We start from the raw sequence: 15,434 nt of genomic DNA on the forward strand, positions 1-15,434 counted from the left end.
GAGTCACTGACACACAGGTTCCCAATGGAGATCCACCACAGCCATGCTCTGGCTTTCTTGTTTTAGCTCTCATAACTGTAATCAAGTGTCTTTTTCACAGCCTACTTAGTGCCAAAATTTTCTCATTCTCGTGCTTTTTATTGGTGATCTTGCTATTTTAAGTGGCCCCATGCACAGCGCTAGGTTCTGTCTAGTGCTCTAGGCGCACGCAAGAAAGCTGTAACGTGTCTTCCAGAGAAAATACAACTTGTCAATAAGCTTCACTCAAGCATGAGTTATAGTGCCTTTGGCAGTGAGTTTGTTGCCAATGAATCAACAATGTATAGGAAATAAGGTGTTTTTAAACAGAAACATTCATAAAAGGAGGTTGCATATTGTTTGGTCGACAAAAATGTCATGACCAGAAGCTTGCAAGAATCTAACCCCACAATGATTCAGTATTCACTAATTCAGTATTCACTAATTCTTTCTAGAACATAATTACTGCGAATAGAGAATCTACTGTACATATATACCAAACAGAAGTGTGAACAAGCATTCACTAAAGACACGTGTCAGAGTGTTTATTTCAGCACATTTTGTCTCAGCCACAAACTTCACCAGCCCAAATGCCAAGAAACGGTAGAATGGATATACCACATGCGATATATCCACACAACGGAACACCATAAAGCAACAAAAACAAAGAATCAATCACAAAACAATAATACGGAGGAATCTTACAAACATTATGTGGAGCAAAAAAGCTGGGCACCAAAAACTACATGCTTAATGACTTCATTAAGTTACAAAGCAGGTCAAACCAGTGCATAGTGAGAGACATTAGCTTAGCTGTTACTCTTGAGGGGGCAGGTGGCAACTAGGAGGAGGATGAGGGGGTTTCTGGATTCTTGCAAAGTTCTGTTTCTTGATCTAGTACCTTATGTCACTTCAAGACAATTTATCAAGCTGCACCTTTATGATTTGCATACTTCTTTGTAGATATGCTTTATGTCAAGAAGGAAGTTTACTCAAAAATATGAATTAAGGTATCAAGTATAAAACATAAGGGTCATTTCTGTTTGATGTGCAGCAGGTAAAAATGCTAGAAGTTCCAGTAGAAAAGCTAGAAAACATAAACCAAGCAAAACTCACTGTCCTTTGTAAGAAGCCAAGTGGTCGCTGTCACCCAACTCTGCCTTCTTGGTCTCCACGGTATTTCATTCACACAGAGGAAAGGCATGAATTTACGTCTGCACGTACACAGCTTTGCATCCCTTGGAACACAAATGGTGTTAATCTTCTAGCCTATGCCTGCTTTTCGTTTTTTGCTTGGTTACAGCAAATGTTTGGAAATGGTGTTGAATTCTCCCTGGAATTCTCTCTCTTGCCATCTCTGCTTTCCTGCCTGCTTCAGAATTCCAAGAGGAGATTCCAAAGGAGACAGTAGTCCTGGCTGAGGACCTTGGACACCAGACAATGAGAGGTACATTCCCCCTGTCCTCCCCCAAATATCAGTCCTACTATGCCTCTGGCTGTCACCAACTTGCCTCAGGTCTTGTTAGCTCCTGAAATAATTCTGTCTTCGCACCTTTACTGTCCCTACTCTAGTTTCAGTCAAAGGATCTGTCCCTCACACAAATCCAACCATGTCTCATTCCTGGCTTTAAAACCTTCTATTTAAACAACAAAAAAGCAAACATCCCAGTTTTGAAAAGGAACAAAGGATTTGACTAGACATTTCTCCAAAGAAGATATACAAATGGCCAATAAACACATGAAAAGATGCTCAGCATCGCTAACTCTTAATAAAATGCAAATCAAAGCCACAATGAAGAACCACCTTACACCCCTTAGGATGAGCTAGGATCAAAAAGTCAAATACTAACAAGTGTTAGTGAGGATGTGGAGAAAATGGAATCCTTGTGCACTTTCGGTGGGAGCGGAAAACGGTCCAGCCACTATGGAAAATGGTATGCATATTCCTCAGGAAGTTAAATACATTATTATCATACAATCCAGAAGACCCACCTCTGGGTATACACCCAAGAGTTAGAAGCAAGGTCTTGAAGAGATATTAGCACACTCATGCTCATAGCAGCATTATTCACAATAGCCAAAGGTGGAAGCAGCCTATATGTCTATTGAAGGATAAATGGATAAACAAAATGTGTTCCAACCATACAATGAAACAGTATTCAGCCTTAAAAAGGAAGGAAATTCTGACACCTGCTACAACATGGATGAACCTAGAGGACATTATCCTCAGTGAAATAAGCCAAAAAGACAAACACTGCATGATTCCACCCATGTGAGGTCCCTAGAGGAGTCAAATTCAGAGACAGAAAGTAGAATGAAGATTGCCAGGGGCTGGGGGTAGAGGATGGGGAGTTGTTGTTTAGTGGGTAGAATTTCAGTTTCGCAAGATGAAAAGAGCTCTGGAGATGGATGGTGGTGATGCTTGCACCACAGTGCAAATGTACTTAATGCTACTGAATTGTACACTTAAAAATGTTTAAGATGGTAAAGTTTATATTCTGTGTATTTTGACACAATTTAAAAAACGCTTTTATTTAAACACACACACACACACACACACACACACACCCTTACTTGGCCCTGAGAACGATTCCACAGTGGGCTGTGTCGCACCCCTCCACTTCCCCAGTACCTCGCTCGGTGTCATTCACATAGGAATTACTAGAGAAATTAGGACTAGAAAGAATCTGGCTCATCATGTGTTCCCCGTGTACTTTTCTTGGGAACAACCAGGATCCCCTCAGCACCTAAAAGGTAAGAAGCTATCTACCATTTCACTCAATCGCTTCAACCGACTTTGCCTCTTGGTTTCTTTCTTCTCACGCTGCGACACCCTGTCTTCTCATCTGTTAAGCAGGGCTTAGATGCTAACAGGCACTGAGACCCTCCTGGGTTTCCCAGAAGCAACACAAGTCAGTTTCTGCACACAGACTTCATGGAACCTATTCTGACTCCTCTCTGTCCCTCTGGTTTCTCCTTGATTTGTGGCTGAGCTCTGGATGGATGAGGTTGTGAGACAGACCAGGCTTCCGCTCTGGGAGTGAAGATACGTCAATGTTCTTGGACAAGAGTTCCTGAAAAATGGGAACAAAATCTCCTGCCCTTGTCACAACTCCCTTCTCCCCAGCACAGCCAGGCTCAACTTTAGAGAAGTTAAATCTTCCATCCCAGTCCTTGAGAGCTCAAGCAGCCACCCAGCCTTGGTGTCCAGTATAAGGCTCAAAACACAGAAGGCTCACAATGGATGCTTTCTAAATGAATACGTGAATGCATGAATAAATGAAAAGAGCAAGTTACAGCCTCCCAGGCACTGACACTGAATTCTGGGGACACAGAGTCATTGCCAACACCAACTGCTGGGATTATGAGAAATCCACACACGCCCACATGGTCAACCTGTATGGACACACAGTCACTGCCCACACACCCACAAACATGATTATGGCACTGTGTCCAGTTTGGCCAATGCCAAGTACACTGTCCCTAAACATACACACACACACCCCCATGGACACTACAGACACACTCCTATAGGGCCAGAGTTACAGCGAAGTGAGTCATGCAAGAGCAGAGGTGGATCCTGCCTTTATTTAAATTTTGATATTTTGTTCATCATGGATTTTTTGCATTAATTTTGAGTTTCTTAAAATGTTGCATTAAAATAGTATTTATCTTGGTCTCTGAGTCTTTTGGCACTCCTTTCAATCTTGCACCCAAGGCAAGTGCCCCGTTTGCTTCACACCCTGATCAGGACCCTGGCTGACACACATACCCAGGGGCATCTGCCCACACGTCTTCCCCAGAGTCACAGGGACGTACACAGTCTCTGAACAAACCTCATTCTACCACTAGGTGTCGCCCCAGCTCCTTCATCTTCGGCTCAGCATCAACACCACCATTCCTTAGGAAGAAAATGTCCAGTTCACTTATTATCTGGGAGTCCTCAAGATTTCCTTTTACTCCCATCTACCTGGGACATTTACATTTTCTAAAGACGCCCTGGGGGAAACAGCATCTTAACCCCAAATAGTGGTGCCCTGCAATGGTGGAATTTTAGGCACAGATGAAGAAGATGGGTTTTCCTGATGCCTCTGATCCAGGAGCTGTGGTTGACTTGAAATGGGTATGGGATAGCCCAAGGGGAGAGTTGTTCCCCCGACCCTCCCTTGACACAAGAGTTCCACTGTTTGAGAAAGAAAGAGATTCTGTGGGAGGAGGAGGGGGATTCATCCATTCATTCAACAGATATTTGTTGAGAACCTACTATGTGCCAGGCTCTGCTGTAGGCATTAATGATACAACAGAGACCACTGGACCCTGATGAGCTGCCCCTCTAAGGGAAGACAGACAATAGGTGAAGAAACAAATCCTGGAAATGTAGTGACAAAGCCTATGAAGAAAAATAACACAGAGTAAGAGCTCAGAAAGTGGCAGTGGGAGGTTATTTTTGATGGCCTCTCAGAGGAGGTGACATTTAAGCAGAAAGAGAGGGAGGAAGTTGAGTAGTTACCTGGGGGATCAGTGTCCCAGGCAGAGGAAATGGCAAGTGCAAAGGTCCTGAGGCATGCATTGTAAACTGAGCTACTCCTCTTGTCCCATCCACGAAAGAGGTGACCCCAAACCCAGATAGTACCAAAGATGTAGCTAGATCTTTTTTTTTTTTTTGTAAATGTATTTATTTTATTTATTTATTTTTGGTTGCGTTGGGTCTTCGTTGCTAAGCGTGGGCTTTCTCTAGTTGTGGCGAGCGGGGCTTCGTTGCAGTGCACGGGCTTCTCATTGCGGTGGCTTCTCTTGTTGCGGAGCACGGGTGCTAGGCACGTAGTTGTGGTGCGCAAGCTCAGTAGTTGTGGCTCACGGGCTGCAGAGCGCAGGCTCAGTAGATGTGGCGCACAGGCTTAGTTGCTCCGCGGCATGTGGGATCTTCCTGGACCAGGGCTCGAACCTGTGTCCCATGCATTGGCAGGCGGATTCTCAACCACTGTGCCACCAGGGAAGCCCTGTAGCTAGATCTTAAGGAGGACTTCCCAGTGGTCAGGAAGGGAGCATGTTTCCCACAGGTAAGATGGTAAGCCTTGGACCTGTCAAGCTCTCTGGTAGCTCCAGTCCCTGGAGGGATGGACAACTCCTCTGACAGGTCCTACTCCCCTGTTCTCAGGGTCAAATCCAAACTGCTGTCCACGGCCCACAAGTTCCCACTTGGTCGGTCCCTCCTGGCTTCCCTGGCCTCATCTCCCCCCAACTCCCCTTTCACTCACACCTATCCAGCCACACCAGCCTCTCTGGTGCTCCCCAAACATACCATGCTTGTTCCCACTTTCAGGGCCTTTGCACTTGCTATTTCTGCTTTGAATTCTCTTCTCCTGAATACAGAAGGCATCCTTCTCTCACTTCCTTCAAGTGTCGCCTCAAATACCACCTTCTTAGAGACACCGCCTCTACCACACCTGCTAAAATAGCCCCCCACTGCACCACCATCACACTTTAATCCCCTTTGCCCTGTTTATTATTCTTCATGCCACTTGCATTGTATTATATATTGATTTAGCTGTTGACATTGTATTATATATTTATTCGATTCTTGTCTGTCTCTCCTGCAACAAGGTCAGCTCCAGGGGGGCAGGGATTTGATGACTTGGCTCATGGCTATATCTCCAGTGCTTCGTCATATCTGTTGATTGAATGGACAAATGAATGATTTCTAGAAAGAACCCCTGGTGGAGACCAGGGCCCATCAAGGACCGAGGAGGGGGTTCTGGGAAGTGATGGAGGGGACGGAGATGGGACAGAGCATCCATTCTCCAGACCTCTTCCTTCCCTGGGGCACCAGGCTGGGTGGGCAAGCTGGGGCACACAACACTGTAGTGCCCATGGCCGCCTGGAGGCACTGTAGTTGGTGGCAGGACCCTACCAGCCTCACCCTAACTGATTACCCCAGCTTAGCTCCGCCCCACCGGCCATTTAGCCCCACCTCCACTGAACCCAGTTTAGTCCCACCCCCTAAAGAGCCTGGTATGGGTCTCATGCATCTTCATGTTAGCCCTGCCCCCAAGCATCTCCCACCCTCCTCTGGGGTCACCCAACATCACCTCTCACTGCACTCTCCCACACCCTTAGGCAATCTTGGCGAACAAACAGGAAATCTAGAGTTTCCTAGGGGCCAGCAGGGGTGGAGGAAAATCCCCAGGTGGTGGCTCCAAGGATCCTCCTTGGAGACCCAATTCAACTTCACTCCTGGTGCATTTTTATGCACCATTCTCTCAATTGTATACCTCTTTCGGTCTCTCGTCTCTCTCGCTCAGCTGACTCTCTTTACTTCTTTGGGGCTCACATATCAGTTGAGCACACAGTATGTGTGGCCTGATGCTTGGCTCTGAGCACACTTCCCATCCCAGCCAGTATGTGGGTCCTGAGATAGGGAAACAGAGGAGTGAGGGAGGGAACCTCACGAGGTCTCCTTGTAGCCTGGAAATCTTTCTATCTAGAATCTGATCTCCATCCCTCCCAATAGCCCCCCTCAGGGTGGGTACAAGGTTCTGATTCTTCTCTTGGCCAGGAAAGAGAAGGTGCCAGGACTGTTTTTCCTCTGAGCTTCTACCTAGAAGCCCTCCGAGTGTTTACACAGGCACTGTTCACACCCATGGAGTGGATTATTTAACAAGAGGGTAAATGTGTGGGCTAAGGAGCCAGACTGCCTTGGTTCAATCCTAGTTCTGCCACTCCCAAGCTGTCTGAGCTTAAGCAAGTGACCTAACTTTTCTGTGCCTCAGCCCCCACCATCTATAAAATGAAGGTAAGCTTCTCAGAGGATTAAATGTCTTAGTTCATTCGGTGTGCTTGAAACAGTGCCCAGCATATAATAAGCACTTAATAAGTGTTAGCTGTTATTATAATTATTTTATTATTTTGGAGAACTTAGGGGGCTCCCACCCCCAAGATGGAGGAGGAAGGAGGTTTCCCAATAGCATTAGAAAGCTGGGACCACCCCCCCCCCGCATTTTGAAAAGCCCCCATCTCTTGCCCAAGAGATGAGGTACCATGGAGAGGGAGACGTGCTCCTGTGAAAGCATGTAGTGTGCAAGGCACCAACACACACACACGGATGTACACGTTCGCACACACAGCCCTTGCCCCGCACACCTGCTTTTAGAGTGACTTAGGCACAGAATGACACATGGTTACCCAAAGCTCCCACATAGCCACACACCTGGTCACCCACATTTTGTACAACACCCGGGCAGATGGGCCAGGGTCATGGGGACACTGACACACACCGTCCTTTATACACAGCCACAGCTGCCCACATACCGCTGGGATTAATACAGTCCTCACTTGCTGTTACACAGCCGGTCACACACAGATACACAACTCCCGGTCTCAGGCTCACAAGCCTTCCACATCGGCCCTCCAAGTCACAGCCTCCCACTGTCACATACAGACTCTGCCTCAGGTACAAACACCCTCCCCCAATCATGCCCCAAGTCATGCACGGTTGGGCACACCTGCACAGCCACACACGCAAACTCTCAGTCACACCCAGCTGTGAGACATAGGCACACACGTTTACCCAGCACCCTCCAGCACTTCACACACGTCCCCGTCAGTCACTCACACGTGAGTACCGCCCCCTTGCCCACCTTGGGGGTGCGGGCAAGGAGTGGGGGGCTATAAAAGCCAGGCACCTCCTACCATGATGGGGGAAGTGAAGGATAAGCAACACACAAGGCCCCCTGAAGTCCCCCCACAACCCCACTTAGCTCGAGCGAGATGGCGGGTGTGGGCTCCGGGTCACCGAGAGGTTAAGAACCCCAAAGCTGGGATCAGGTTGTCTCCCAAACCATCCCAGCTCTGAGGCTGGATCTGAAGCTCCCCTTCCCATTCCCAAAGCCAGGGTGGACGTCCCAGCCCCTCCCTCGCTGCGACGCCCCCTCCCTCGCAGCCGCGGGGGGCTCATGGAGCCCCCAGTCCCGTTTCTGCGGGGCCCCCTGAGCCCCCGCCCCTTCTGGAGCCCTCTGCGCCCGCACCTGCCTGCCGGGCCCCTACCTGTCCGGCGAGGCCTGAACACAGCAGCAGCAGCAGCGGCAGCGGCAGCGGCGGCGGCGGCGGCGGCGGGACCGTGAGCGGCCACATGACGTGCTCCCGGCCCGGCGTCCCGTCCCCCGCCCGCCCTAGCGACGCCTCGGCACGGGGACCGCCACCAGGCGCTACCCCGCCCGCCGGGCCGGGCGACCCTATGCCGTCGCCTCCCCGGCCTCGCGGGCGGCTGGGATTCCGCCCCACCCCCGCCCCTCGCTCGCTCCGAGTCTTTGTTGCGGGCTCCGCCCCCCGCCCCGCCCCCAGCTCGTCTTAGGGCGCCGACGGAGCGGGGTCTGGGGTCGGCGAAGCGGGGGGGAAAAGCCGGCACCCGAGAGGGTAGCTGGGATTGCGACCCAGAGCCCCAAGGCCAATCTGGGGGTGGCTCATGGAGATGGGGACGGTGAGGGGGTTCCTTCACGTGGTAGTCAATTTCACCCTCCCTGGACATTTCCCACGTTATAAATGGGGTTGGGAGAGGGATCAAGGGGCAGGGGGCGTAGGAGGAAGGCCTGGTAGCAAAGAAGAGAAATTGAGAGGACTCCTCTTTAAAAAGCTCAGGAGTCAACAGAGAAACTGAGGCAGAGTCTGTGAAATTGGGCTTCGAGGGACGGATCACTGCAGGGACGGGGGCGGAGATGGAGACAGAAAGTGAGAGACAGATACAGGGGGCGGGAGATCTCTAGACGAGGCCAAAGGGGATGGCCAGCTGGTGGGCATCTTCCTTCCCCCATCACACCTGGGACAGTCTCTGTTTCCCATTGCAATGGCCCGAGACAAGAGACCAGATCCTGAGAGAATCAAAATATTAAGGCCACCTCCACACGAAGCTGTTTGCATACGAAGGGCGTCGTCGTCCACCCTCCGGACTTTCTCTGCCTGTCCCCCCTCATCGGTCTCCCCAGACATCTTCCCTCACCGAAGTTCCTCTATGGTTTTTTGGGTGAGGTAGCAAGCAAGTCAGGTTATAGAGAAATCAGCCATAAAATATTGGGAGTGGGGAAGCCTGGCATTTTTCTTACCCTACTGTGTGCCCTGTAGATAAGTTATGGTTTTGTCAAAGCAAGGAGAAAGAGCTTGTTATCCAATAAGACCTGGGCTCGACCCTGGTTCTGTCACTTCTTGGCCATGTGACCCCAGGCAAAGAGCTTTCCTTCTCTTAGGAGACCTGTTTCCTCTTGAGGTGTTGGGGACTTCTGTGACTTATGAGTGAATAGAGCACCTAGCCAGCGCCCAATCCCCAGAGGGCATTACTACAGTGAAACGTGGGGTTGAGGACACTGGCCATGGGATGTGGGACACAAAACAGAATCTGAGCCAGGAAAAGCATCTCATCATCCCTCTCCCTCTTTTTCCCAGATGGGAGATGATCTTTTGCTGACTCCTCAGGCCAAGCCTGCATTAGGCATGGGATAGGAGAGGGGTATTGGTTGTTGGAACCCACGAGCTCTTGACGAAGAGTGGGCTGTGGTCAACTCGGGTGGAGGAGGGCCCTGCTTGTCCCTGTCCCTTTCCTTGTCCTTGTTAGTGCTGTGTTTCAGAACCACGGACAATGTCCTCCTTGGGATTGGTCACGGAGGAGGTCATTGTATGGTCAAGCTATGGCCTGTGTTGTGTGGTTGACATGGGTCAATAGGCCCTTAGGTCCATTCCTCACCCTTCCCCTGCTCTGTTTCAGGAGAGATGGCCCCTGAAAACTACATTTCCCAGGTTCCCTTGATCCCTACAAACTACATTTCCCAGGCTGGGCTCAGGCAATGGGAAGCCTGGAGAGAGATTGGAGGACCGGAGAAAAAAGAAGCCAGGGTATTTCTCCCTCTCTCTCCAGTTTGGGTGTCTCTGGCCGTGGCTGTTGTCTCAGCCTCTGTGGTCTCAGCCCCTTTGAGGGTCCCCACCATGGTTCATTCATCTCCTGCCAGGTGGCGGTAACTCTGGTAAACACCTCCTCCCTTTGCTGCTTCAGACCTTGGAAGGTGGTGGCTTGCTCTTCTAGAGTAGATTCACTGCCCCCTATTTGCTCTTAAAGCTTAATTAACTCCTCTGTAACTAAATCCCCATATTAAATTCTTGCTATTGAACTATCTGGTATGAGCTTTGTTTTTCTGATTAGACCCTGGCCAATACACTCAGTGCTGTAGACATAACCACAGCTGTGGTCAGTGGCACTGCCAGTGGCCTGATCATGCTGTAGTCGATGTTCTGTTAAACCGTGATCTGCACTGCCCTCAGCATCCCGGTTCTACTGTGCTCAGCATTGTGGTCAGTACTGTGGTCTCCACTGGTCATTCTTGACTGTGCTGTGGTCAGTGTGGTGGTCAGCTTCCCGGCTGTGTGTGGCTCACAGTCACAATCACTGTCCTGGTCATGCTGTGGTCAGTGTTCTGACCTAGCTTTGGACAGTGACCTGGCCAGGCTATGGTCAGAATTATTATCGTGTTGCAGTGTGGTCAGGGTCATACTCAGTGTCCCGGTTGTACAGTCGTCAGCTTCAAGATCAGCACCATGGTCAGTGCTACGATGAGCATGATGTCTGCCTTGTGCACCGTCATTGAAGAGAGATCAGCTTCTCAAGGACCTTGTACAACCAAACTGACGGACCAGGTGGCTTGGGGTCTGGTACTGCACAGTCTGCTCTCTACAACGTGCAGAGGCAGGGGAGAAGGGCAGTGGATCCCTGCCACCTCTCGCCAGCTGGCCGTTGGGTTTTCTTAATCGATGCTTGGGCAGCCATTGGCTTTACTCACCTGTGACCCCTCTATGTGTCCAGCCAGAGGACGAAACAGTCCAGGCCTTTGTTTTCCCATACTCTGCACAGGGCCTGACATGGAGAAGATGATCAAGAAGAATTTAATGAGTAAATGAATCTAGGCCATTCATGTCTACCCATACATTTGCTCTTGCTGACCCCTCCATATATTATTCAGGGCTCCTTTGATAGCAAGTAGCAGAAAGGCAACTTGAACTGTCTTAAACAAAAAAAGAATACCTATTAGCTCACATAACTGAAAGAAAAATCCAGAGGTAATGGAATTCAGGCATGGCTGGATCCAGGGGTTCTGTTATATCATCAGAATTCTGTCTCTCTCCATTTATCATCTCTACTGTTCTCTACAAGGGATCCCTTTTAGCCAGGAGGTGTTAAAGATAATTCCCAGGAGCTTACATCTTCCAAGCTCAGCAACTTCAGCAAAAAGAGAGCTTGCAAAATAATGTCTCTCATTGGTCCATCCCAAGTCATGTGCCCATCCCTGAGCCAATCATGGTTTCAGAGGAATTGATTATGTGGCTTGACCAGACCTGGCTCATAGTTCACCCCTCTGGACCCAGAAAGTGGAGTTAGCCTCATTCAATCTATATTGGATGGAGAACAAGGGAACAAAGTGTGTGTGGTGGGGGGAGATATGGAACTTTTACCATTGAAAGAGGGAAAAACTCCTGTGTAAGCAAAACCAAAAGACAATGAATTGACTCTCAGCACCACCCCAGCCTCCAGGTGTGCGTTCCTACACTACAGAGGCTGCAAAGCTAAAAACTATGTTTTCCAGACTCCCTTGCAGCTAGATTTCTGTATGGCAATGAGATTCTATCAATTGGAAGATTGAGATGTGGGTGGGGGAAGTGGATGGAGGTCATCTAGAAAGATGTGGGTTTTCCTGCAGAGATGTTACTGTCTTCAGTCACCAGTGTCACTAGCTTTTGTTGAGAGGCAGTTGCAAGTGACAATGAGGGTAGCTTCCAAATCTCTAAACTGCAACCATGGAGATGTATTTTTTTTAAAAAAAAACAGTCTTATCAAGATATAATTCACGTACCATACAATTCACCCTTTAGTGTATACTTCAATGGCTTTTGGTATATTACATTATTAATTTTTTAAGTTGTAGTAAAATATAAGTATCATAAAATTTGCCATTTAAACTATCTTTCTTTCTTTTTAAAAAATATTTTATTTATTTATTTATTTGGTTGTGCTGGGTCTTAGTTGCAGAAGGCGGGCTCCTTAGTTGCAGCTCGCCAACTCTTTATTTGTAGCATGTGAACTCTTAGTTGCAGCATGCATTTGGGATCTAGTTCCCTGACAAAGGATCAAACCCGGGCCCCCTGCATTGGGAGCTCAGAGTCTTAATCACTGTGCAACCAGGGAAGTTCCATCTTCCTTCCTTCCTTCCTCTTTCTTTCTTTCTTTTTCTTTCTTTCTTCCTTCCTTCCTTCCTTCCTTCCTTCCTTCCTTTCTTTCTTTCTTTCTTTCTTTCTTTCTTTCTTTCTTTCTTTCTTTCTTTCTTTCTTTCCTTCTTTCTTCCACACTGCGTGGCTTGTGGGATCTTAGTTCCCCAAGCCAGTTATCAAACCCAGGCCCTCAGCAGTGAAAGCACAAAGTCCTAACCACTGGACCACCAGGGAACTCCCTAAACCACTTTTAAGGGCACAATTCAGTGGTATTAATTACCTCTTCAGTGTTGTGAAACCATCAACACTATCTGTTTTCAGAACTTTTTCATCTCCCCAAAACTCTGTAACCATTAAACAATAACTCCTCATTTTTCCCATCCCCAACCCCTGGAACCTCTAATCTACTTTCTGTCTCAATGAATTTGCCTATCTAAGATATTTCATATAAGTGGAGTCACACAATATTTGTCCTTTTGTGTCTGGCTTCTTTCACTTAGCATAATGTTTTTGAGGTTTGTCAAAACCTTATGGTATGGGCTTCCCTGGTGGCACAGTGGTTGAGAGTCTGCCTGCCGATGCAGGGGACGCGGGTTCGTGCCCCGGTCCGGGAAGATCCCACATGCCGCGGAGCGGCTGGGCCCGTGAGCCATGGCCGCTGAGCCTGTGCGTCTGGAGCCTGTGCTCCGCAACGTGAGAGGCCCACATACCGCAAAAAAAAAAAGAAAAAAAAAACCTCATGGTATGGTATGTATCAGAAATTTATTCCTTTTTATAGCTGAATAATATTCCATTGTATGGCTGGACCGGATTTTGCTTATGCATTATGGTGATGTATTTTTTTATTTTATTGGCATATAGTTGATTTACAATGTTGTGTTAATTTCAGGTGTACAGCAAAGTGATTCAGTTACACATATACATATATTCATTCTTGTTATGGTGATATATTCTTGAAGTCAGTGGTTCCCAGTGTGTTATTCCCCACCTTCCTATGTGAATATCAGAGGCAGAAGCTCCTGGAAGGGTCAATTCAGAAGTCATGTTCTGTAGTAAGTCATCCAATAGGCTTAGCCTAGAGCCCCATCCTTCTGCCTTCCAACAGGTTTGTAAGCACCAGATTCCCTGATTTCGGTCCTTATTTCCTATAGCTAAACCCTGATTGATATGTTCTTGGAATATTCATTCCCCTTACCTGTTTGGAGAAAACCTTGTCATTCATGAAGTCCTAATACCCCAGGCTATGTGCGACTACCTACTCAGGGCTGCATCTCTCTCTCTCTCTCTCACACACACACACCCACACACACACTTTTTTTTTTTTTTGGCTGTACTACGTGGCTTGCAGGATCTTAGTTCCCGAACCAAGCATCAAACCGATGCCCCCTGCCATGGAAGTGCAGAGTCCTAACCACTGGACCACCAGGGAATTCCCTACATCTCTCTAATAACAACTAGCCCCACTCATTGAGCTCCCACTAAGGACTCAACACCAGGTGAAGTCCTCTCCATGCGTTATTTCCTTTAATTCTTCTTTTTTTTTTTTTTTTTTAGTTGTGGCACACGGGATCTTTGTTGCAGCATGCAGGACCTTCGTTGCCGCGTGTGGGATATTCGTTGTCGCGTGCAGGATCTTTAGTTGCGGCATGTGAACTCTTAGTTGCAGCATGTGGGATCTACTTCCCTGACCAGGGATTGAACCTGGGCCCCTTGCACTGAGAGCATGGAGGTTTAGCCACTGGCCCACCAGGGAAGTCCCTATTTCCTTGAATTCTTACAACAACCCTATGAGGTAGGAATTATTATCCCCAATTTAAGAATGAAAAGTCTGAGGCTCAGAGAGGTTAGCTAACTTGACCAAGGCCACCCAGCTACAAACAGCAGACATTGGGTTCAAACCCAGTTCTGTCTGACTCAAAGCCAACCTATTGACCTCTGTAGCATTCTACTGGGTTATTTGTTCTGCATCTTTCCTTTCCTATCAAATCCACACAGACAACCGAGGGTCAGTCCTCCTGGAGACCCCTTGGAGAGAGCGTAGATGCTGCCCTTCATAGTTGTCCCACCAGAGGGTGAGGGAGGCAGGTATTTATTCTCCAAGTCCCACGTGTCACTGTGGGAGGCCTGCTCCCAGGGGCATCAGCTCCTCAGCATTTCTGGTTTGGCCAGAATATGAGTTGAGAAAGCCCTGAGGCTCAAGTGTGCACAGGAACCCATGAGGGCAAGGGGGATACAGGCAGGACACCGACATCATCTACCTCAGTCCCACTTTTCAGATGGAGGAATTGAGGCTCAAAGAGATTAAGACACTTGAGCAAGGTCACAGAGGGGGTGTGCAGCAGAGCTAAGACCATAATTTTGTTCGTGTCGGATTCCAGACACGAGGCTTTTTATGCTGTGGTTGCAGGGGATATCTGTTCACATGGCAGGGGGTATGTTCACGTGGCATCCAGAAGACCTGGTCCATCCCAGATGAGCTGAGCATCACTTCTTCCCCTCCCTCGCTTGCACATGCATCTCCATGGCGATCATTCCAGGCGCCCTCCAGGTCCAGGGCTCCCAATTCTGCTCTTCCAGTTTGTTCACTCAGAATGGAGCCCAGCTCTCCTTCCATGTTCTAGGAGAGGCTCCTAAGTTCAGCCCTTGAGCCTGGGGGTTCCCCCACAGACTGGCCCCACTGTTCAGCCCCATTCTTTCCTTCTCTTGGGCATTTCTCACCATGGAGCTGCAGCCACCAAAGGAACTCCCTCCCCTCCAGGCATCACACACACACACACACACACGCACACACACACACACACACACACTGACCATGTGAAAATGAGAATTTGTCCCCCAGTTGCACAGGCCTGGCCTCAAGTGAACTGACACGTAAACACACAACATGGACTTAGAGTCACCCAGGGACACTGCACCCTGATAAATGGTCCAGGCACAATGCCATGCTCAGACGGAGCAGTGTCACCCAGAACCAGCACATACAACCACATGCAACACACAGCCAGATACACGTTCCAGTCGGAAGAGCCCACAGAAACCCCCACACACACCCATCAAATGGTGGAATAACGTCAGAGGTGAACCAACCACCGTTACCCAAGAACCAGCACTCACAAATACATTTGATCCAACACACAGACCCCCGACACAAAAAACACCCAAACCCCATGGTTCAG

General features: G+C 48.6%; 1 protein-coding gene across 1 annotated transcript in view; it reads right to left on the minus strand.

Moving 5' to 3' along the window:
* Window positions 1-8,326, minus strand: part of OLFM2 (olfactomedin 2) — a 62,061-nt gene extending 53,735 nt beyond the window's left edge. Inside the window, exon 1 of the mRNA XM_029217466.1 lies at window positions 8,062-8,326. Within this exon, the coding sequence (XP_029073299.1) occupies window positions 8,062-8,148 (87 nt within the window). The 5' untranslated portion in view covers window positions 8,149-8,326. The remainder of the gene's footprint in view (window positions 1-8,061) is intronic.
* Between the last annotated feature and the right edge of the window lie 7,108 nt (window positions 8,327-15,434).

This window comes from Monodon monoceros, unplaced genomic scaffold, assembly GCF_005190385.1.
Source record: "Monodon monoceros isolate NGI ecotype Baffin Bay Population unplaced genomic scaffold, NGI_Narwhal_1 Super_Scaffold_12, whole genome shotgun sequence".
In the NCBI taxonomy this organism is placed as follows: domain Eukaryota; kingdom Metazoa; phylum Chordata; class Mammalia; order Artiodactyla; family Monodontidae; genus Monodon; species Monodon monoceros.